General features: G+C 35.7%; 1 protein-coding gene across 1 annotated transcript in view; it reads left to right on the top strand.

The window, feature by feature from the left end:
* The window catches only part of LOC150091986 (uncharacterized), a 140,873-nt gene that overhangs the window by 25,645 nt on the left and 89,148 nt on the right, over positions 1-26,080 (top strand). The window contains exon 3 of the mRNA XM_090377630.1: positions 4,199-4,670. Within this exon, the coding sequence (XP_090233756.1) occupies positions 4,199-4,670 (472 nt within the window). The remainder of the gene's footprint in view (positions 1-4,198; positions 4,671-26,080) is intronic.

Here is a 26,080-nt window from a genome sequence, read left to right as displayed (position 1 = left end):
AGATGCCTTGAATGCGTATATACCATTAAAAAAATACTCCACGAGGAGGGTTCCAAGTTGGATGACTAGTGAAGTTGCCGCATTACTTGAGCAGAAAAAGGTGGCATGGAAAGGTTACAGAACAATAAAAAGTACTGAAGCCTATAACAGCTACAAGGTGATGTGTAATAGAGCCACAGAAAAGGTTCGACAGGCAAAGGCAGTTTATGAGAAATCACTAGCAAACAGAGCAAAGAGGGGGGATAAAGAATTCTTCACATATATAAATGCCAAGAAGAGCAGGACAAACCAGATCGGACCTTTATGTAAGGGAAAGGGGATAGTAATAAATACACCAGCTGCCGTTGCAGATGAACTCAACAGTTATTTTGCATCAATATTTACAAATGAAAAGCCTTTTGTGGCAAAGGGAAATTGTGGGAGCGAAGTTAAAAAATATGTAATTAATGATATTGAAATTTCGCAAGATTATTTAATGAAAAAACTTTCGAGCCTACAGACCAGTAAGGCTCCTGGAGTTGATGGAATATACCCTATAATCTTAAGAGAGGCAGCAAGCGAGTGCATTGAACCATTGAGGCTAATTATGCGAGCATCATTAGACTCTGGGGAGATTCCCTTGGATTGGAAAAGTGCAAATGTATCTCCCATACATAAGGGTGGCTCTAAAAGTGAAGTTGGAAATTATCGACCTGTCAGTCTGACTTCAGTAGTAGGGAAAATCATGGAGGCAATGATCGAGGGTGGAATTCAGGATCATTTGGATCGAATTGAAATTCTCAAGGATACTCAGCATGGTTTCGTAAAGGGAAAATCATGTTTAACAAATCTGGTTCGCTATTTCGAAAGGGTCACTCACGAGCTGGATTTAGGGAATAATTTCGACATTGTTTATTTAGATTTCAGCAAAGCTTTTGACTCAGTCCCACATGAGCGGTTGCTTTATAAGCTGGAACAGGTTGGAATCACTGGGAAAATCCTTAGATGGATAGAAGGATGGCTTCAGGGCAGGAGGCAGAGGGTTGTGATAAATGGCTATTCCTCAGATTGGGTTGATGTAAGAAGTGGGGTTCCCCAAGGATCAGTATTAGGACCACTGTTGTTTTTAATTTTCATAAACGACATTGATGAAGGGATAGAGGGCGTGATGTCTAAATTTGCAGATGATGTTAAAATTGGGAGAGTAGTTAATGATCACTGTCAAGCTGAGCTTCTTCAGAGAGACCTAGATAGACTTCAGGAATGGTCAGAAAAATGGCAGCTGTGCTTTAATCCAACAAAGTGTAAGGTATTACACCTGGGAAACAGTAATCCCAAAAAAACTTATTCACTTGGTGGAGTTCAACTAAAGCCAGTACTGGAGGAAAGGGACTTGGGTGTTACGATACGGTCAGACATGAAATTCTCTGAGCATTGTAAACAGGTTGCAAGGAAGGCCCATGGTGTCCTATCGATGATCTATCGAACTTTTGCAAGTAGAGATAGGGACGTGATAATCCCATTATATAAGGCTTATGTTAGACCACACTTGGAATACTGTGTTCAAGTATGGAGACCGCACCTGAAGAAAGACATCGAGCTTCTTGAAAGGGTGCAAAGAAGGGTAACTCGCCTGGTGAGATCGGCAAAAGGGCGTCCTTATGAAGAAAGACTTCGAATATGTGGGTTGCAGAGTTTGGAAACTAGACACCTTAGAGGAGATTTGATTGAGGTGTTTAAGGCTCTGAGAGGCATCAGTAAAATGAATGAGGACAAAATTTTCAAGATTATAAATGATGCTAGAACTAGGGGACATAAATTCAAGTTACGGGGGGAAATGTTTAGATTGGATTGCAGGAAGTTCTATTTTAGCCAGCGAGTTATAAATTACTGGAATAAGTTGCCTTCATGGGTGGTAGAGGCCGACAGTTTGGGGAAATTCAAAGGTCATCTGGATAGTACTTTCGGGTAAGGGAAGCACATAGGATGATAGGTTTAATTTCCTTTTTATTTATTAATTATTATTATTTAGTTATTTAATTATTATTATTATTTTTTTTTTTTGTTTTTATCATTGTTTTGTTCGGTTTTTTTTTTTTTTTTTTTTTTGGCTGGTGCAGCATAAGCCATAGGCTTTCTTGCACCATGCGGCCGTTACTAATACTAAAATACTAAAATACTAAATACTCTCTCTTTGATCCTCCTCCTTTGTGGATTGGGGTCACATTTGCACATCTCCAGTCCATGGGTACCTCCCCCCCTGAGTCCAGGGAAGCTCTCATAATTATGGCTAAGGGTTTGCTTACTTCCTTTGCCATGTCCTTTAATATAACTGGATGGAATGCTCCTGGGGATTTCTCCTCCACTTTACTCCCAGTTATTACAAGATTATCTAGCTTACTGCCAGAGTTGAATACACCTCTGGCATCCCTCCCCCCCGAATAACTCTTGATGTGGGAATGTCGATGCAAAATATTCATTTAGTTTGTTAGCTACCTGAGCAGGTTCATCAACAGTCGAACCATCGATATCAAGTGGACCAATCTGATTCATCCCCTTCTAGAGTTTACATAGTAAAGAACTCTCTGCTGTTTTTCTTTGCATTCTTTGCCAAAGATTTTTCATAATCTGCCTAACCTGCTTTGTAACTTTGTTACAGACCAACTTATATCTGTCATAGGCTTCTGTGTCACATGTTAATTTATATGTATCCCATGCATTTTTCTTCTCTGTCACATGTCTAATTAGTTCATCTGACATCCATTTAGGCCTAAATCTTGAACAATATTTCTTTGTTGGTATGAAAAGCCTAGTAGCTTCCAAGATTAATTCTTTGAATGCTTCCCATTTTGAATTTGCTGTTGGCAACATCATCAGTTGGTTACACCGTATAGAATTTAAATACTGTATCAGACCACCGGAGTCACCTTTACGAAAACAAAAACCCTTCCCTTTACCCTTGATGGTAGTTACCTCTTTGAGTAAATCTCACTTCAGGATACTGTGATCACTGCCACCTAGTGGTTCCTTTATCTGCAAATTCTTGATGCATGAAGAATCACTACTGATAATCAGATCAAGAGTATTACTCCCTCTAGTTGCCTGCTGAACATGCTGCTTTAGAAAACAATCATCCAATAAATCCACAAAAGCCTTGCTATTCCACAAATTCCATTCAATATCTGGGAAATTAAAATCCCCCATTATAAGACACTCTAATTTACTGGCCCACTCTATTTCTCTGCACAATTACTCATTATACTCATCAGATTCATTAGGCCTATAACACACACCTACTCTCATTTTTCCTTTCCCAGTGCTTATGTAACACCAAACAGCCTCAACATTGCATTGTCCACCCACATCAATTGGATACACTTCCTTAGATTTTATGTTTTTCTTAACTAACAGCATAACCCCTCCTCCCTTCCTGTCCTGTCTATCCTTTCTGTACTCATTGTACTCCCCAAATTCGAGTTCTGCACTGCTTATGTCTGTGTGACACCATGTCTCTGATATCCCAGCAATATCTGCCTTTGATGTCTTGACTAGCACTTCAAGCTCATCGAATTTATTAACTATACTCCTAGCATTGGTGTACATGCAAGTATACATGCACCTGTTTCTACTCTTAGTTTCCCTAACACAGCCCATGTATTTACTTGTTCCACTATGGCTCCCAGCAGTCCTGGAAATTCTCATTGCCTTGCTTTCCAGGCTGCTGCTCAATTGCATTTCAATAGAAGTAGTGCAAGAATCACTTTTACCTCTGCCAGCAGCTACTGTTAATCTATTAGTCCATGTATCCCCCCCCCCCAAGCTAGCAGTTTTCTCACCGACCTAACTCTGCCTCGATAGCATCAGCAAATATTCTTGCAGCCTTTCTATTTAAGTGTATCCCATTCCTGTAGAAGCAATCTCTCCTGTTAACAAGCACAGACCAGGCTGAGAAAAATTCTACCCCTTGAGCCTTGCACAATCTCTCCAGGGCAGAATCAATTGACAAGGCTCTCATCATATACTTCCTCCTATTGTGTCTGGGCAGAATTGCTGACACTTTCAAATTCAACTCTAACTCATGGCTTTTTTTCAGCATTGTCTTGTACTTTTTAAGTAATTACTAGCATGAAAAATAACTGGAAACTGATTATGGGCAAAAAATTAACTCTCATATTATGGAGTACTCTGTTCTAATTTATTTATTTTTTACTCTCTGCAGGAGTCTCCTGAATCACCAAGAGAAATTGCATCTGATGGCGGATCACATAGTGAACAAGAGATAGATGAATCACGGCAGAGGTCTAGTGATGTGGAAAGTGATGCCCATAGTATAGCATCTGCTCCTCAGTCACCTAGTGGCAGCGAAAATGGACAGCAGTCAGAAGACGAAGTACATCATAGTGATGTAGAGGAAGAGGTAAACCACAGTGATGAAGAAGAGGAAGTTCAGCACAGTGATGTAGAGGAAGAGATGCAGCATGGAGATGCAGATGGTGATGATGAGGTACATCACAGTGATGTAGATGAACCCCATAGTGGTGCAGAAGATGAAGTGCACCATAGTGATGCAGAAAGTGATGACATTGTACATAGTGATAAAGATGATTCAGAAAGGGAACATTCTGAAGCAGAACAAATAGAAAGTGCAGATGAAGAAGGGCAAGGAGATTCTGAGGTGCAAAAAGAAAAAAGTAAGTATTCCACATATTTGACAATACTTGGTCGTTCATGTAAAATTTTGCATGATAAGCTCTTGTAAATGCATGCATATCACATAAAAAATGAATGAGAATATATAATATTTAGGAACAAGGATTAACATTTATGTGCCCTTGAAAAATTATACTAAAGTTCTTGGCGCCTCCATAGCCAGGTGGGCAGGAGCAGTAGTGCGTAGCACACGCTTCTTGATTAGACCCGGGTTCGAGCCCGTGACAACCAAATATGGAGGATGCTGAAAGGTCATGGAATGATCACCGCATATCCCTGGAGCAATATGGCCTTAATTGCTAATGCTCCTAAAAACCAAATAACAACAACAACAACAACAACAACAACTAAAGTTCTTTGAGCATAATGTCATTTAACCAGTTTGACCTTTCACAATCCTTCTGGAAATAATGCCCATGATTTATTCATTTTGACCCATTATGAAGTATGGCTGTTCAACAAGAGTGCTTTCAGGTGGGGAAAAATAATTTTGGACCTATTTTGTCCACTTGTTTCTGTTCACTGTAGTTTAAAATCTGCTGGCTGCAAAAACATAAGTGGACAGAAGTCAGTGCTTTTCCACAATTTAATTAGACCAATATAACTTTTGCAATATAAAAAATTCATGATTTTTAATTTTTTAATTACGAGCATTAATTTCAAGCAAAAAAGAGCATCTTCATCAACTCAGTTCTGTATCACAATATCAAAAATAGGATCATTCAACATACGGAACTCAGAAACAAATATTCTCTTGTCTCTCCTCCCCTCCTTTCTTCGTATTTCATAATTTTCTATCAATCTCTGTGAAGTTGATGAAAAAATGATGAATCCATACATCCATCCATTTGACTTTATTTCCTTTGGTGTCTAACTTCAAAAGTTTAGTATACAGTGTCATCGTGATTAAGGAACACCATGTGTTCCTGAGAAGTAGTTCAGAAATTTAAAGTTCATAAACCAGGAATGCGTTTTCTATAAATGTGCACTGATAGATTGTGCACTTAATTTTCTGTAAAAAATACAGTTATATTGGTAAAGTGCAGATACTGATAATTTTGTTGTGCTATGATAAATAGTTTCATCCTGAAATCTGGCAATTGTCTTATAAGGTTGTCAGATTAGTGATTGTATCATATTTATTTATTTTAAATTTCTTTCTTTCTCAAAAGTTTGAATGTATCATGATGTAATGGAATGCACAATAAATATCAGGAAAGGCATTTTCTATGCTAGGTAGAGTAGCAGAGTGATACAACAAAAGGAGCCCTTCCTCGCTGAAAATGATACACTGTAACTTATTACAAGAATTATCCCAAAAGTAAAGTACACAAGCAGTCCTCACTCCATTTGTCTGAACAACTGATATTTAATAATTTTAAGTGCAACTTTAGTGTGCTCAAAACAGAGTTCCTACATTGAATGTTTGTGTAGAGGCTTTAAATGGATGGTGATATTGCTTCATGTCAATTACAGTTCAAAGATCTTTCATCAGAAATTAAACTTTGTAGTTAAATTCCAACACATATTTATGGATTGTTGTGGAAGTGTATGTGGTGAGTCAACAGTAGATTGTAGCATAATTTCACATTGGTCTCAAAGGTGTTGGCAAAGTCAGGCTAGTGTTAAAGATAGGCAAAACGAGTAGGCCGAGAACATCTACATACAGAATTTTAACACTGTTACAAAAACAAAAGTTTGTTACCTAATGGGTGCCACATTTGCTGTCAGATGAACAATGAGCAAAGTGTAAATAAATTACTTGGTTATTCACACATTACTGACAAGGAGGTGAAGAATTTTTAAAATCCACTTGCCGTTGATAAGACATGGACATCAAACTTTGAACCTGAACTCACAATCAGCTCAATGGAAGCATCCATCTTTTTGCCATGCCTTTATAAATTTTGCCGACAACAGTCAAAGGTGAAACAAATGGTCATCATGGCCTATGATTATGAGGGCATTATTGTTGATTATCATATGCCTCTTGGGATGTCAGTAACTGGAGACTACTATGCAATATTTCTTCATCAGTAATTACACCTGGAAATTCATCAGAAGCAGCCACATACGTTAGAAGCTATTGTGCCCTTGTTTCTACAGCTTGTTTTCACTGATTACAAGTGGGAAATGCTACTTTACTCCTTCCCCATAGTTCTGATACCAGTCTTTGTGGTTACAATCTGTACCCTGACCACAAGGAGCCATTGTGTGGGCAAAGATTTCTGTCTTTAGAAGTGTTGGGTGCAACCATGACCCAAATGTATCAGACACCTTAACACAGACAATTAAACAGCATTCAAAATTTACTTGAACATTGAGAAGCAGTTGTAAGGTGTGAAAGAGACTGTATTGAAGGTTTTTAATATAAACTATGATGCAATAAATTCATTTTAAATTAATTATTTTTTTTGGGATAACCCTTGTAGTATTATTTTTTACTTCACAAATTTTCATGCCCTTATATCATAAAAGTTAACTGTAGCCCTGATAAAAAAAAAAAATCAGCAGGAAAATGAAGAAATTTGATAAACACATTACACTACATTATTTTTTCACTATTTCCATTAATTTAATAAATTTAACAACACATTAAATGTTTCAGAGGATTTTTTCTCCTTCAATGATAAAAAAATATACAAATTTAACAATAAAATAATATCCTTTTTTATTGTTAAATTTATATAATTTTTATATGGAAGAAGGAGGCAAATACCCTTGAAATGTATGGTTATTTATTGTATATTGTTAATTTATTAAATTAATCTAAGTTATGAAAAAACAGTGCAGTGTAGGTTTATCGTAATCCCTTATTGTGTTTACCATTATGTTCTTCAACTTCTATGCTTTAAAAATGAAGAAAATATCAGTTTGTTTGTTGTTTGGTTTTTAGGAGCATTAGCAACTAAGGCCATATTGCTCCGGGGATATGCGGTGGTCATTCCCTGACCTTTCCGCATCCTCCGTATTTGGTGGTGACGGGCTCGAACCCCGGTCTAATCAAGAAGCGTGTGCTACGCACTGCTGCTCCTTCCCACCTGGCTACGGAGGCGCCTGAAAATATCAGTAGTAATAATAATTTTACAAAATCTAACTTTACTGTATTATATTATATTTTAGTATTAGTATTGGCAATGTGAAACAGGGAAATAGCAAAAAAAACCACTTCATTTACCCATTACTACTTCTAATAATTTTTAAAAACCTTTAAATTTATTTAGTGCTCATTTTCACAGTGCTAGGTGGAAGTTTATTCCAGTAATTATTACTCTTCAAGGATTGCTGAGAGTCATCAAGGCTGTGATAGCATAACTAAGAGTAAGAACAGGTGCACATATACAGTAAACCCCCGTTATTCATGGTATCTGTATTCGTGGTCGCTGATTTAATATAAAATGAAACCTAAAAAATGTGAATTTTAAAGCGCCGTGAACATTTTTTCCATAAAAAAACATGGGTGTGGCTAAAATCATCTTTCCTGGTCAAAACAGCGCTCAGTGGGTGGGGGGGAGGGGTGACAAAATCGCAAGCATGGATGTTTCTCGCTAATCCTTGTTCAATATGTGCTTTGCGCTTGTCATGGAAGGTTTCGTCGTTTGTTTTTAATTTATATGCTTATAAATTGAATAAATTTATCAATTTATAAATTGATAAGCTTACAAAAGTGAAAAATCTACCGTTTTGCAGTGTGTTAGGGAAAACAGACTTTTTCGAGTGTGTTAACGGAAGAAAGTGATTTTATTGTGGACAAGCTCTTTTCTAACCCGTACAAAAATATGGCTACGAATAACAAGGGAATTGTGAAAAGATCAAAGGTGATGACATTAGTGAGTAAAATTCAGTTATTAGACAAAATTTCTAATGGTGAAAGTGTCTCGTCAGTGGCAAAACATTATAAAATCAATAAGTCAACGGTACGATCAATCAAGAAATCAGAAGAAAAAATTTGCTATAGTGTCCCTGAAAACGTGCTAATTGCTTCAAAAATTTGCTCTGTAACTTGTGATGTTAAATTAGAAAAAATGGAAACGCTTTAAATCTGTGGATAGAAGACCGAACTGAAAATAAAATTCTGTTAAGTTCACTCATCATTCGTGAAAAAGCAAAACACCTTTATCAACACTTTAGCGAAACTGGTGATAGCACTGGCGGGATAAGTTTTTTAGCTATAGCAAAGGACTGGATTGAAAGATTTGTGTGAAATTTCTAATAAATATTACATTTAATGTTAAATTGTTCCTTATTTTCATTTCGATTCCTTATGCTTGCATTTCACTATGTACTGTCTATGTACATAGTGAAATTTTAGTCTAAAATTTTGTCTATATACATAGACAAAATTTTAGACTAGTTTTTCTTATATATTTCATACTTTGGAACGGAACCCCTTTATTATTATGGGAGCCATAACTCAGTATTTGCGTTTTCGGTGTTCGCGGCATTTCTCAAGAATGTAACCCCCGCGAATAGAGGGGGTGTACTGTACTTGCATATTCTGGCAAAATGTAAATTTTCTCATATCTATTCTGCAACCATCCTTTTTAATTTAAATTTGTGTGTGTCACCTGAGAAAGGATGCCATTGGATTTACTTCACTTAACCTTTTTTAAGCCTTATATGCTTCAGTTAGGTCACCATGCAAATGCTTAGTTTCCAGTAAGTACATTTTAGAGACTCCTGTCCTTTCTTGGTAAAAATATCCTTTTGTGCTCTCAAGTAGTTTTGTTATGCCTCTCTGCACTTTACAATGTCTATGTCCTTCCTAAAGTATGGTTTCCTAGCCTGTATGTGGCGTGCCAGATGTAGCCTAAGTAGTGGCAAATGAAGCAAGCAAGCTTATACAACAGTTGTATTGCCTTATAAACAGGATAATCATTTCATAATCCCTTCTGGAAAAGTCCCTGTCTATCATTTAAAGAACCCTATGGACTGTTCAATCCACTTGTTTGCACTGTTTGTTAAGTGGCCATGTTGAACTATATAGTTACTCCATACAGTAACTATACAGTATCTTTTTCCTTATCATTTACCATGAGTTTGGAGTTTCTCAAGTGGTATGTTATGCTGAGATTAATGCTGCACAAATTAGTATCTTGCATTTATCAATGTTAAACTTCAATTGCCATTTTTCAGTCCATCTGCTTACCATCCAAATCTCCTTGAAGTAGCAATCCCCGATTACTTCAATCCCACCTTTGCATTGTCAGCCAACTTAGACATCAAGCTTGAAAATACCTACATCAGTGTCATTAATGAATATTAAAAACAGTGAGTGGCCTAAAGCCAACCTCTGTAATATCTCCATTTATCACATTAGTCCACAAATAGCAATGGCCATTTATAACCATTTCTTTATCTCCTGATACCACATTGATCCAATTTATACAACACTTGGATGTAGTATAGTATCAAAAGCTGTACTGAAATCTAAGTATATGATGTCAGAATTATTCTTTGCATCCAGTTGTTTTATGACAACCTCCTAGTAGCTAATCAGATTGGTCAAGTGTGTAATCTCCTTTAACAAATCCATGCTGTGACTGCTTTATAGCCCATTCCTATCAGGATGATTTTACATTGCTTTGTTAACTATTGATCCATTACTTTCTTTAATATGTCAGACTTATAGGTCTGTAGTTACCTACTTCTCCCTTTGGGCCACAATTTTGAAATTATCCAAACACAAGGAGCCATTGTGTGGGCAAAGATGTGTATTTGCACATCTCTAGATAAATACATAAATGGTGGAACCTTGCTTCATCATTTTAATGAACTTTGGAAATAGTGTCTTGAACTAGGTAGTTTTTCCCATGTGTGACTTGGTGATGTAACTTCAGTCTTATGTTGTTTTCCATCAGTTAAAATATTTTTATAATGAAGTACATCCAGAGAACTAGGATTTTGCTCACCATCAGCTTGCAAAATGTGGTCAGACAGCAGGGAATCATGAGTGTTCCGTTAGAGTACTTGAGAGATATTCAGACTCTGATAGCCTTATTTAGAGTTTCTGCTGCTATTGTGCAATGGCAGAATTAAAATCTTTGAAATTCTACAGGTAAGTGCATTAACCCAGTGGTGGTGTCACCCAAAATGTAGCAAAAACAGTGGTGAGTCACCTGACAGATGCCAAACTTTCTCTTTAATTTTTTGAAATGCTTTGTTTTTTTGGATTCTGTTTAAACAGTGCCAATATTTCATTTTTCATAATGGACTGTAGTACTTATTGCATGTATTTTTTTAAAATTTTAATAAAAAAATTAAGTTTTAAAATGTTATGTTTTATACCTGTTATTTTAAAAGGAAAAGTTAATTCTACTGAAACTTGCAAAAAAATTGTTTTAGACATAATCATCATCATAGACATCTGTCTCTCTTATTTACTTCCATTTTCAAGTTTAAGAGATCATTAAATGTGCGAAATTTCAAATATGCACATGTGCACATTTGAGCCAATCAACAGAACCAACTTTTCTTCTTCCTCATTTATTCATTCAATTTCCGTTTTCTGCAACAACCTTCCTTCATATAAAATATGGAATAGCAAGTGCTTAAAAAACGGTACTCACCTTTGAATAAATCTGCAATAGTTTTTTAAAAAAGAATGGTAATTAAATCATTTAGTTGAAGTAAAGGGATTAAGGACATGTCTGATATGAAATCACAACTCTCACAAACACTCATTAAATATTTCTCCAACAAACTACACATTGCTTTTCTACAAAAATGTCTACTCCACAACATCATTCCTAAATTTGCCTGCATTTTTCTAAGAGTAATTGTACAAAATATCCGCATATTATACACCGTACGTCCTTAGCGATTATACGAGAAGAGCTAAGGAAAAGATTCATTAAGAAACATACTTTGCTAAATAGTATACACCAATTAAGATTCCATCTAAAAAGAGATATGTCACCTCACGCTTGGACAGACTTTACTAACTTCAACAATATATGCATCCACACTACCACCCATAACATAGAACTAAGACATATTAAGAAATGGCATTCTCTTACTTCAAGAACCTCTCCAAAAATTTCTACCGTCAACCTTTCTTCCAAATCTTTCACCTTCTCTGAGCTCTCTGGCATAGAATATGGTTTTAATTTTGCCGTAAAGGACCAATATTACCCAATAAAAGACTGCATAGTGGAACTTCAATCCAAACTGGAACAACATACTGATAAAATGGCGACTTATCCATCAAACAAATAGTATATCAAATTCCAAACTCACACCTAATTCTAATATAAAAAAACAACTATCGAATATATATAAACTTAGCAAAACTTCTAACATAATCATACAAAAAGTGGACAAAGGGGATACGATTGTCATTCTAGATAAAGACACCTATACAGAAAAAATGGATTTAATCTTAGCCAATCAAGATACATATAAAATCGTTAACAACCATAACACCACCAAACTTAAAAATAAACTCAACATAATTTTAAGAAAATTCAGGCAGAATAAAGAAATCAATCTATATACTTTACAGCAAATAGGAATCCGTAATAACATCCTACCTCATATGTTCGGTATTGTTAAGTTACATAAACCTGATCACCCATTAAGACCTATTGTTTCTTTTAACAAATCAGCTTTCGCTAACTTATTGACTTATCTAGTAAAAATCATATCCCCACTTACCAGATTCTCAACATTCAGAATCACCAACACTAATCAAGCTTTTCAAAAAATCATCAATACCATAGACATGACGGAGACATTTTAGCATTCTTTGACGTAGTGTCTCTATACACCAATGTACATATCCCATTCACCTTGCAAGCTTTATGCGAATTCTTAACAGCAGATGATACTTTAACAAAATGAACCACCCTTTCCATCAATAGTATTCTCGAACTTACTTCGCTTTTATTAGATGCCAGATATTTTAAATCTAAATTGATCAACAAGATCTTTCAACAAACATTCGGTTTACCAATATAAAGTTCAATTCTATACATGACAGGCTCAAATTTACCCTTGAAATCGGAATGAACAGCCAGATTAATTTTCTTAATCTTACCATCTTCAAAACACACAAAATTAAGCACAAATATTTTCAGAAAAAATACACATACTGGAAAATACCTTCATTTTGCTTCACACCACCCCCTTAACACAAAAAAAGCTGTCTTATACAACCAAATCCATAATGCTATCAAATTCAGCTCCTCACAAAATGATTTACAAAACGAATTTTAATATCTCACGGAGAAATTCATATCTAGAAACTACCCTCCCCAACTCATCTCTCACACAATTTCCACCATTAAAAATAAAATTAATAACCCATCCAAACATAATAATAATAAAAAAACAAACACACGCATAATTCTCTCCTACCATAACGAACTTGCAGGACAATTCCACTGCATATTTAAAGGTACAGACATTTCCCTCACCTTTTCTGCATACAATGAACTAGGATCCTTTTTTAATTCCTATAAAGACATACATAAATACCCCACTTAACAATATTAACAATATTGTTAAGTGGGATAACAAGACCTTAACAATATTATATATCTTATTAAATGCCAGCCCAACTGTGACGCCTGCTACATCGGCAGCAGCACCACCACAAAATTTGGTTCTTCTAAAACCGCCAACACTCATGCATACTACCACCAAAACAGTTTTAGAAGGCCAATCCAGTACAGAACGTACAATACAAGCTCATACCCACAACCACACCCCCCTAGTTGATTCCACTATTACCATTATTAAACTCAAATCCAGCCACAAAATTCTTCACTATGAAGCACTTATTATCGAATGGTTTTGGCACCATTCTAACCCCAACATCATAAACATGAAACTTTCCTTCCACCTTTTCCTGGCTTGGAACCTCTCGCGGTTGACGTTCCCACATGTCCAAAAGAGCATCATGGGAAGTACAGACAACCTTTAAAATACAGCACGCGTTTACTTCATGCTCAATTTGCCAACTGAAGACGTTATAACCAACAAAAGTCCTTCGTAATGACTATTGGCTCCGTCATACTATATTATCCATTTTAATTCACTATAATGATTTCTTCTTTCTTTAATGACAACCTAGGATTGGAGATGTGCACTTCTACTTCCTTGGGCCCATTTTAAAATTCCATTAAATTAACCTTAACAACCTCCTTAATCCCATTACTTCACCTAAATGATTTAATTACCATTCTTTTTTTAAAAAACTATTGCAGATTTATTCAAAGGTGAGTACCGTTTTTTAAGCACTTGCTATTCCATATTTTAGTCTAATACTCACGGTATTATAAGATTTCTATAATTTCTGGCAATTTGCCTTCCTTCATATGTATTTCCTGAAACAATCTCAGAAATTCAAGTCTAATATCAACAGATATCTTCTTTCTTCTTCTTATACCTCCCGTGTTTGGGGGGTTTCATAAAAAAACACAACAAAACATACTTCTGCTTATGTATATTAAACATCTAAAAATAAAAAAAAGAAATAAATTAAAATCATATTTTATATATATATCCAATACTATTAGTTACTTCCATTTTCAGGTTTATTTAAAATTTGGCACACTTCATAGTGTGCAAAATTTGAAACTTGAAATTTTGAAATATTTCTTCTTGCATTGTTTTTTTTTTTTTTTTTGGTAGTTGTTGGCGCATCGGCTTCTGTGGCCATAATGCACTTCCCAAGGTTTTTGCAGTACTTTGATCCAAGCCCAAGGCGGGATTCGAACCCATGACCTTTGGGTTGCCAGGCAGGCACTTTACCCACCTGGCTAGCCCGGACGGCTTCTTGCATTGTAGTGGCTTGGAAATTACATGCTAAGAGAGAATATTGGGTTTCATATAATTGGCTTACCTAATTCTGTGATGATAATAATAATAATTCTTTTAAATAGGTAGGACAAGAATGTAGATGTTTATTGAAGTAGTGGAGAAAGAAAAACAAGTAACCTGAAACTTTAAACAAATGGCATTAATATCTAAATGCTATTCTTTATGTATCATGCTACTCTTCAAACAAAAAGACAGATAGTTGCAAAGACAGTGGCAGGTAAGGTTACCCTTAGCCATAATTATGAAAGTTTCCTTGGACTCAGGGGAATCCCATGGACTGGAGATGTGCGAATATGTCCCCAATTCACAAAGGGCAACAGCATGGGTTTGTTAAGGGGAAGTCTTGTCTGAAAAATTTGATTGGATACTATGATGTGGCCACAAAGGAACTGGATGCAGAAAATAATTTTGTTATCATATACTTGGATTTTAGGAAAGCTTTTGAGACAGTGGCACATGGAAGGCTACTGTACAAATTGGAGCAATGTGGCATTAAGGGCAAGTTGCTACAATGGATAAAAGGAGGAAGACAGAGTGGTTATCAATGGACACTGCTCTTCGTGGACTAATGTTATTAGTGGAATCCCCCAAAGTTCAGTGTTGGGCCCATTGTTGTTTTTGGTATTTATCAGTGATATTGATGAAGGTATATCAGGATTAATGTCTAAGTTTGTAGATGATATGAAGGTTGGCAGGGTTGTTAATGACAGTAATGATAGTACACTACTGCAACAGGATCTAGAGAAGTTGAGCAGATGTGGTGAGAGGTGGCAACTGAAGTTTAACATTGATAAATGTAAAGTACCGCATATGGGTAGCAGTAACTCCAGAGTAACATATCAACTGGATGGTACTACATTCAGGGTAGTGGAGAATGAAAGAAGTTTTCTGAGCAGTGTAGACAGTAGCTCATGGTGTCTTGTCAATGATATACAGAAATTTTGCTGGCAGGGATAAAGGGGTGATTGTCCTCTTGTATAAGGCATTGGTCAGGCCACACCTTGAGTACTGTATACAGGTCTGGAGGCCTCATTTTAGGAAAAATGTAGAGCTGATGACAAGTTCAGATAGCTATAAAAAATGATATAATGATCTTCAAGAAGTGTCCATCAGAAAAACTAATTGGCCCGAGAGCATATGGTGCTATTGGTGCATAACCCACATCCAGATTTACTAAAATGGGTGGGGTGTTTTGAGTACTGAGATTATCATTAAATTAACAGATGATCCATTTGGCTGAAGAAGCAATGAAGTCTCCCTGATCCATAAGAAAGTAGCTGAAGATGGTTGTCTATAGACAGCTGAGTTTAACTTTCATGGCAGCTGAGATCATGAGTCTGTGGTTAAGGACACAATACAGGACCAACTTAATGATAAATGAAGACTAAAGGGATCACAACATGGATTCATGAAGGGGAATTCTTGCCTGACTAATCTGAGTAATTACTAATAGCTTGAATGCAAGATACAATGTTGACATTATATATATCCAGATTTTTGTAAAGCTCTTAATATGGCTCTCCTCAGAAGTTATTGTTAACTGGGATTACAGGAATAAAAAAATCCTTAGGTGTATTAGTATCTGGCTGAAGGAAAGAAGACAGAAGGTAATAAATATGCATTCTTCAGATTGGATTAGTGTAGCAGGTGGAGACTAGGGGATTGGTGTTGGGATCTCCTTGTTTTCATCTTCCGTAATGACATTGACAAGGGAGAGAAAGAGTACAGAAAAAGTTTCCAAAGTGTGCTGATGATTTGAAGGTTGGGGGAATGTTAATGATAAGGAGGACCAGGCTATGCTGCTTTAAAGTAAATTAGACTGGTTATAAATACTGCCTAAAAAATGATAGCAATGTTTTAATGCTACTAAATGTAAAGTCTTCCACCTGGGATGCCAAAACCTAGAAGTAAAAAGTTGTGTATGAGGCAATAAACTAGGAATTAAAATTCAAACAACCATGAAGTTTTCATGCAGTGTAAATATCTGGGCAGGGAGGCACATGGCTTATCAGTGATTTATAGGACCTTTGTAAGGTAGACAGGGGAAGTCTTTATTTCTGTATTCCATAATTATGTTATTCCATAATTACAATGGTGAGACTGCATTTGAAATATTGTATTCAGATCCGGAAGCAAAATCTAAAAACTAATATCTGCTACTGCCATTAGAGAGAATTCAAAGGAGGGGGGACATTATTGATAAAGAGTGTTAATCCTGTGAAAAATGACAGAATGTGTCTAACTGCAAAGTTTGGCAGTTAGACACATTTGGTGGGTGGGGTAGAATTCAGTGAAGTTTATAATGCCCTGAAGGGAATAAGTAAAATGAATCAGGTAGGCATGTTTTTACTGTTAGGTGAGACAAGGACTGGTAGGCACAAATATAAAATCTGAAGGAAATGGCAGTACCATCATTTATTGGAAAAAATTACTTTGCTGTTTTGGTAGTGATTTTACTAACACTGTCTACTTAGGACAGCTGGCATTACTGTTGAATCCTTTTAAATGAACAGCAGTATACTCCTCCATTTGGAGTACTCATTATCTGAAAGTGATTCAGATAATGTTTGACAGAACTATGTCTATGTTTGACAGAACTAAAAGCATGTACAGTGATCATGCACAATATATACTACTAACCATGTCTTGTGTACTCCTGTTCAAACAAATTTTGAACAAACAGTTCAAGATATAAAGTAAAGATATATAAATGATGAATAATCTTATGTAAATTTAACAGAAATAATTAATGCCATCAACTGATATTACAGAATAAGAAAATATGTAAAATTATATATATATATATAAAAATAGAGTAAAGCTATGCACATTAGAAAGAAAAGTGGAAACCTAGAATGCCCGTAGCAGATATTAGTGCCTAGCATAAGAAACAGTCTGATTAATAATACTGAAAGGAAAAGGTATGAGTGCCCTGAGCATATATCATTAGCAGCTTACTGACAGCATTAATTAATAAAATTTTGCTGTACAGCAACATTTTATTAAAAACAAACACAATTTAATTAAAATTGTATCAGAATGAGCTAGAAGTGTCCAACTCTTGTGTAGGTACATATTAACTCGTTTTAGTGTGTTGCCCCTCTTCATAGAATAGGTTCATGAATGCAGTTTCATTGTTTTACTTCATGCTTATTGGTAGAGGACTCTGTAGAAATTCATTACTGGATGTCTGGATATTGTAAAAGTAATTTGGATTACTATACATCCAGTAATGAATAGCCAAACTAAGCACCTATGAGGAGATCTGATTGAGATGTTTAAGGCTTTTGAATGGGTTGAGTAAGCCAAATACTGATGGCACCCTTCTTCTTGCCTAGACAATACACGAGGGGACATAAACTTAAATTGAGGAAAGATGGTTGCAGAATAGATGTGGGTGAGAAATTCCTTGAGCCAGCAGGTAGTTGATTGTTGCAGCAAACTTCCATCTGGTGTTGTGGAAGTGAGTTGTTTGAATAAATTCAAGGAAGAATTTATTCAAAACAAATTATTTAGGGGTGGACATATGATGTAGGAAGTTTTTTTGTTTTTTTTTTTTTGATTGATGCTGTATATGCTTGCTTTCTTGCATCATTTTCTAATACCAACATGTGCTCAGTTGCCATAATTACTTTGTTACACACCATTAACCACCTGATGGGTTGAAAAATGGATAACCCTTTATATAAAATTGTATATTTTACTTGGCCTGCAGCTTGCTTTACTTCATCTTTTCTAGGTTTATATTTTGTCTTTTAATTGTGAAAGTGGCCATTCTGCCAAGTGTGACAAAAGTGGTCTTGCTACACCACACCTCACAGGTGCATGATTTTTTTTTTAATTTTTTATTTCTGAAAAAAAGTTTATTTTATTTTTTTAATTGTGCTTGGAGTATACCAACGCATGAATTTTTACTAATGGATTTTAATTTGAAAATTTAAAAATGAAAATTACATGTGTGAAACAATTTTCACTTTACTTTTAATTTTCAACTAAACAAAGGGGAAGAAACTGAGTCACCTGAGATTCACTGACGATATTGTATATGATATTCAATTATATGACATATAGTAAAACAGGAAGATACAAAGATTGTACATAACATATAAATAAATAGAAGAATCACACACTAAGTACAATAATAGTTCATTTCAAATGGGAAAAGCCCAATTATCATCAGTCATCATTAGTTCAATATCTTGAAGAGAATCACAGCGAGCAGGCAATAGCAGGAGACAGCATTGTGTGTGTGTGTGCGCGCGCACACACACACACACACACACACAAATTTGATGAGGATATCTTTCATCTTGAACTCATCTGTCAACCAGCCAACCTACTCCAGATAGTCCTGTGAAACTCTTTCCTGTTCACAGCCATATCTAGATCATACTTTTTCATAAGTGCCATAGTTCTTTTAAAGATGGAGTTCTTGGACATCAATCTCAAAAAGAAAAAATTATGACAAATTGCCACCAGCATCCCATTATAAATCTCGATGACATACCTCTTGAATTTGTTAATCAGTTCACTTATCTGGAGCAAATTCTATCTTTTCATGATCATCAGATATAGAGATCAATATGAGATTGAAAAATGGCTGGAAAAAATACTGGATGATTGGGGACTATACGAAAGAATTGCCAGTTTGTCTAAAAAGAAAGCTCTTAAATACATATACAGGGTGTCACAAAAATATTGGTACAAACGTTTAGGGGAGATACGTAACATCTAAATGAATGTGAATTGCATAGGAACCCATAACCGGAAACGTCACTGTAAGTCGGTACACGGCGCTGTTCATCAGTTCGCGAGAGGGAAAATTTCTGGTTTACTCATTCAAGCAGTAGTCGTCACACGAAGAGCATGCATCAATATACGAACTGTGAGCTGGCAGACATGCACCTAGTGTATGGATTAGCAGAGGGCCCACACGGTGTGCACCCCCATGCAGCACAACATCGCTTCGCAATAAATGTGTGGGCAGGTATGGTTGGTGACTGTTTAGTCAGCCCATACCTGTTACTATCCCGCATGAACTCCACTAAATATCGGATCTTTCTTGAACAAGTTCTACCAGGATTACTTGACGATGTTCCAGCAAATGTGAGACGCAACATTTGGTTTCAACGTGATAGGGTGCCTGCCCATTATGGAAAGTGTGTTCATGACCATTTGAACAGGCGTTTTGGGTGTCGATGGATTGGCTGTGTTGGACCCGTCGCCTGGCCCCCTCAAATCTATCATGTATGAATCGCCTGCGGAGACGGAAATGTATCTCGTGGCGAGACTCATCCGCACTGCTGCTACTGTCCAAGAAACTCCAGGTGTGTTTGACCGTGTCCGCCAATCCATGCTGCGTCGGTGTCACGCATGCATCGCGTCTCGTGGTGGAACCTTCGGGCATCTGTTGTAACATCATGAAATGCATCCACCTCGTACTCCATTGTTAATATTATGTCAAATAAATGTTTGCCACTAATTACTGTCTTGTGCCTCTGCTACTACTTTCCCGTGATGTTTCCAATTATGGGTTCCTATCCGATTCACATTCCTTTAGATGTTACCTGCCTCCGTAGCCGAGTGGTCAGGAACGGGAGGGCAGTAGCACACGCTCTTTGAGTAGACCGGGGTTCAAGCCCCTGACTGCTGAATACGGTCGATCTGCCAACCCGCACTGGACCAGCGTGGCAGATTATGGTCCATTCCCCTCAGCATGAATTGTTGAGGAGGCTTCCATCCTGCAGTGGGTTGATATTGGCTGCCCTTTACTTTTTTTTTTTTTACCTCCCCTAAACTTTTGTACCAATATTTTTGAGACACCCTGTATAAATCCTATATTTACTTATGGAGCAGAAACCTTGTCCCTTATTAAGTTTCAAGAAAGAAAATTACAAGCAAGACAAAGAGCAATGGAAAGAAGTATGTTGGGTCTGTCACGCAAAGACAGAGTTAGGAATGAGGAACTATGTAAAGAACTGGTATAAAGGACGTTATAGTTGAAGCAAAACGTCTAAAGTGGAAATGAGCAAGTCATATGAAAAAAAGAAGACAATAGATGGGGTAAAGCTGAATGAACACCACGTGGAAGGACATAGAAACAGAGGTCGACAAAAGAGGAGGTGACACGATGAGTTGAAGGGGTATGCAGAAGGAAACTGTGGCACATGATAGAAAAAGATGGAAGATTTTGGGAGAGGCCTTTGCAAAGCAGTGGGACAGTAATGGCTAAGAAGAAGAAACAAAACTTTTGTTCTGTTCAAAATTAAAAAAAGTTAAAATCTGAAAATAAAATTATTAGTCGGTTCATTTTCTAGTTCATAAACTCTTTAAGAGTACAAAATTTCAAACCTGTGCATATGCAAATATATATATATATATATAATTATTTTTGTGTAGAATATAGTAAGTATACATATAAGTATCGAATTTAACTAATGCTACTAATGAAAATACGGTGTACCCTGGGAGCGATACATGTGTTGAACAAAGGGTGGAAGAAAGGAAAAGAAAATAAGTGTAACGAAATAAAATGAAAAGAAAAGAACCAAAATGCAAATTTTGAAAAAACAACGACCAAGGTAGAAATAGCATTGCAGTATCTTTCATAATTTTTGTCTTCTTCAGAGGTCATCCACCAAAATGATGAAAAATAACAGCAATACTCTTACTTCTGTTTCTGACATGTTCTGTATGTCAAAGAGCATATATATATATACGTGAAGCATTCGACTTTAGCATAGTAAACTTCACACAATGGAATTCCAATATTTCCAAACAGGTACATGCTAATGTTATCCTAGCACAATGCATCAGAATAGCAACCATATGCAGCGACAAAACAACAGCTATTGATAACATCAGAATATTATACAGTAAACTGACCAAAAATCTTTTTCCTATTGCATATCTGCGCCATCATATCAATAAAGCCCTTAACATATCAAAGCACAAGAACCTAATAGATATTAATATAAATAGCATTATTGACTTATAATTATTCCCATATGCATCAAGTATGTATATAGTGTAAATACAATACACTTAGGCCTCTTTGGTGTCTTACAGTCTGGAAAACTCGTACCCACCTATTGGCCTAACACAGTGTATTTATCTTGTAATTATTTTTAAGTCTATCTTGATTTATTTATTTAATCGTTAATTGTGATTTGATTGTAACTTAAATGTACACAATTACACTTTTAACACAACTGACTTAAATACATGATGCCCTAACTCTCGGACATTCATTCAGGGTCCTGACTATAGGAACGGGTTTGCAACCCCGAATTACCCTAGTCCAACTACATATTTCTAATTTAATCATCTTTTTACTTTACTAGATTCTACATTTTATGCTCTGTGCGCCATTAGTTTATCGAACGCTATACCAGAGTACTATTTTTCTTACTATATCCAATCTATTTTTTCGCCTTAACAAAGTTTAGCTGCCTTCTACTGCTACTTTGTCAGCTATTATATTTCTTAGCTATCCTGGGTGTTTGAGCATCATGTACTTAATCTTAGCCTAGTGCAGCTCCACCGCCTACATAAATTCATTACATAATATACAGACACCAAAATTCGTCTAATGCTAGGCGCCGCTAGCATATCTACGCATGTATGCACTGGTTAGCCTCCAGCACAGTCTTTTCTGTCAACACCACCAGTAGCGGTAAGTCCTTGTCATTCGGTTACTCCGTTCCTTTGTCTTCGCCTATTTCACTTTCATAGCGGTCTACTTACTTCTGTAAGGTCATCCATGTTCTGTATGTAATACTTTAGTAACACATAATAGTTTTGCATAACTTGACTTTAATTATTTATTCAAAATTTGTATTCAAAATTCCTTTTAGATTTTACCACGTGGTTTCTTACACGTGCTCTTTGACATACAGAACATGTCAGAAACAGAAGTAAGAGTATTGCTGTTATTTTTCATCATTTTGGTGGATGACCTCTGAAGAAGACACAAAAATTATGAAAGATACTGCAATGCTATTTCTACCTTGGTCGTTGTTTTTTCAAAATTTGCATTTTGGTTCTTTTCTTTTCATTTTATTTCGTTACACTTATTTTCTCTTCCTTTCTTCCACCCTTTGTTCAACACATGTATCGCTCCCAGGGTACACCGTATTTTCATTAGTAGCATTAGTTAAATTCGATACTTATATGTATACTTACTATATTCTACACATAAAAATAATTTTATGTATACATTATGGTTGTAGGGTACCTTTGCGCTTGCAGTGTCCCTGATCCATAATTCATATTATCGCAATTCTAATCCATCTAAATCTTAATTTTCTTCTCCCACACATACCATACAGCTTCTCTATTTATTTTTATTTTTTATTATTCGTAATTATATATATATATATTTATATATACGGGTAACCCTTGTATAATGCGGAGGTTAGGGGGTTCCAGAAATATTATGCGTTATATGAGGATCAGGTTTCATACAAAATGTAGGGTTATGTTCCGTAGTATTTTTTTTTAATTATAAAAACAGTAATGACATTCAACACAAACATTTTATTCATTCAAGAATTCATGTAACTAACTATTTAACAAATACATAGCATAAAATTATAAAAATTAGGAATTGTACATAAATTTCATTGCACATAATGCATAAATTTCAAAATTAAAGAAATGGATATTTTAATCGTCATCACTGCCTTCAGAAAAAAATATTTCATAGATATTCTTTATTTATGAGTGGCCGGATGTCATTATCACTTGAAATCTCTTCGACATCATTTGTATAATTCTCACTGGGTACTTCAGCTGGTTTTCTTATCAAAAAGTTGGTAATAAGACCTTGCTTACCACTATGCTGTAATTTTTTATTAAGTTCATAATATGGAGCTAAACAACTGTCCAATTGTCTTTTGAATTTTTCGGTTGAGGGATCATTATCCGTAAAATAACTTCCTAACTTTTGTGCCAAATTTAATCCTTCTGCTAATTTCTTTAGACTAAACTTTTTAACGGACTCAGCACAATAAGAATCTTCAGTAGAACTTTCCTCACCATTTGTATTTGGTTTGCCGTCTTCTATTAATTAAACCAATTCCTCCTCATTTAAATCTGTTTCTTCATCGATTAATTCACGAATTTCATTTTCAACCATATTGGAAAATCCCTCGCCACCACAAATGTGTGCCAGGTTTGTTATACGACTTAGTTCAGCATCCACAGGAGGTACGGAATTTTGATTAAGGACGACACCAGGCCATATTTTTTTCCAGCAACCTTTCAGTATAGAGGGTTTTAACTCCTTTAACACATAGAGAAATAATTTTTACACAATTAAATATTGAAAACTCTTTCCACACTTGAGGCAGTGTCATGTTTGGATTAGATTCCATTTTTTCCAAAATTAATTTGAATGTTTGACGAATATAATACGCTTTAAATGTTGAAATTTTCCCTTGATCAAGGGGTTGAATAAGTGACGTTGTATTAGGCTGCAAATAAATTATTTTAATATTTGGATGGTTACATTTTTTGAGTGCCCTGGCACATTATCTAAAATTAGTAAAATTTTAAAGTCGATATTCTTTTTCTTTGTGTATCTTTCTTTATCAGGCACAAAGCAGTTAAAAAACCAATTTCAAATATGCTAGCTGTAAGCCATGCCTTTTTTGTTGGCTCTCCAATAAACAGGGAGGATGGACTTGTCAATCGCTTTCATAGCATGAGGGTTTAAAGATCGGTTAATTAACATTGGTTTTGTCATGTAATCACCCAATGCATTACTACAAAACAGTAGAGTAATTCTGTCTTTAGAAACTTTGAATCCAAGAGCTGTTTTTTCATTTTACGATATATAAGTGCGTTTTGGCGTTTTTTTCCAGTTTAACCCAAATTCGTCTGCATTGAATACCTGGTCTGCACTACATCCACCTTCTTCAATGATTTTTAAAAGTTCTGGGAATTTTCAGGCAGCATCTAAGTCTGCTGATGCTGATTCTCCTTGTATCTGAAGATTATGCAAAGAAAATTGCTTTTTAAAATTTTCGAACCAGCCCTTACTGGCACAAAATTCATGCTGAGAGCTTTCTTCTGAAAAATCTTGTTCAAGTTCTTTTAAATATTGATAAATTTTGAGGGCTTTTTGTTTAATAAGGTTTCCACTCAAAGGCATTTTCTTGTGAGTGCTGTTTGTTGTTTGTTTGTTTATTTGGTTTTTAGGAGCATTAGCAACTAAGGCCATATTGTTCTGAGGATATGCAGTGGTCATTCCCTGACCTTTCTGCATTTGGTAGTCATGGGCTCGAACCCTGGTCTAATCAAGAAGCATGTGCTACGCACTGCTGCTCCTGGCTACAGAAGCGGCCCTTGTGAGTGCAATCTTCAATCCAAACCATTAGAGATTTCTCCATTTTTTTCCATTAAAATATCACGTACACGAGCAACACGCTTTGCACTTATCATTGACCCAGCAATAACACTATCTCTGATTTTCTGCTCATTTTGTTTGATTGTACGAATTGTTGATTCATTTAAATTCAAAGTCCTTACAACAACTCCTTGTTTTTCTCCATTTTTCAACCGATCCAAGATTTTAATTTTTTCTTCGAGAGAAATGAATTTTCTTTTCAATGTTGTTTTTTTTCCTTCCTTTGCAGTTTTGGTGTCCATTACTATAAAAAATAAATTTTTTATTTGCCAAGGGGTATTCCCCGAATAAATTCACTATTTATAACTACTTGGTAACAATTAACTCTTTATAAGGTAAAAAATTGGTACTACACAAAAAAATATGTATGTACTTGCGTGTTTCCCCTTACATAAATTCAGTTCTGGCAACTACACCCATTATACGAGCAGACACAAATTTAACGAACATAAAGTTTGATTTTTAAGTCGCATGGTAAAAGTGTATGAAAAGAAGCGATACAACAATTTGTAGATCGCGTTATATTGAAACCACGATCGTGTCATACAAGGGTAGCCACAATTTATAAACCGCGTTATATCGAAACCACGTTGTATAGGTACCGCGTTACACGAGGGTTACCTGTATTTGTATTCTGCACACAGTCACACTTTTTTTTTTTTTTTTTTTTTGTGATAGATGCGAAACACCTGATGTAGCATGACTGCTAAACAAAAAGTCGAAAAAGTGATCATGCTGCAACCACTTTTTCGACTTTGCATAACATAATTGTGTTATGTGAGAACATAACACAATTCTGTTATGCAAACCATAAAATTTAGCTTCAGAAACTGCTATAGTAAAACTGTCTATATTTAGGAAGGTTGAGAAGCTTTCTGTCATTAACTTTGAACCAAAATTTTTTGCATTACTCTTGTCAGCTGTAGTGGAACCACTGCTGGGTTAAATAATATTTACAATATAAAATTATTTTGATGATATCATTTTGGAATGGGGCGTTTTCTAAACAACTTTAAACTCTCACTGTGGCAACTGGAAAAGCCACAATGTTATAGAAAACCTGTTTTTAGTTATTTAAATGGTTATGAAAAGTTGGTGAAAAGTAAATGGTTATGAAAAGTATGCTATTCTATTATATGATGTGAAACCTTCCAT

This window comes from Mastigoproctus giganteus, chromosome 1, assembly GCF_048544385.1.
Source record: "Mastigoproctus giganteus isolate SK-2022 chromosome 1, ASM4854438v1, whole genome shotgun sequence".
Lineage (NCBI taxonomy): Eukaryota > Metazoa > Arthropoda > Arachnida > Uropygi > Thelyphonidae > Mastigoproctus > Mastigoproctus giganteus.
Note: the sequence above shows the minus strand (reverse complement) of the source record. Positions and strands in the feature narration are given on the sequence as shown.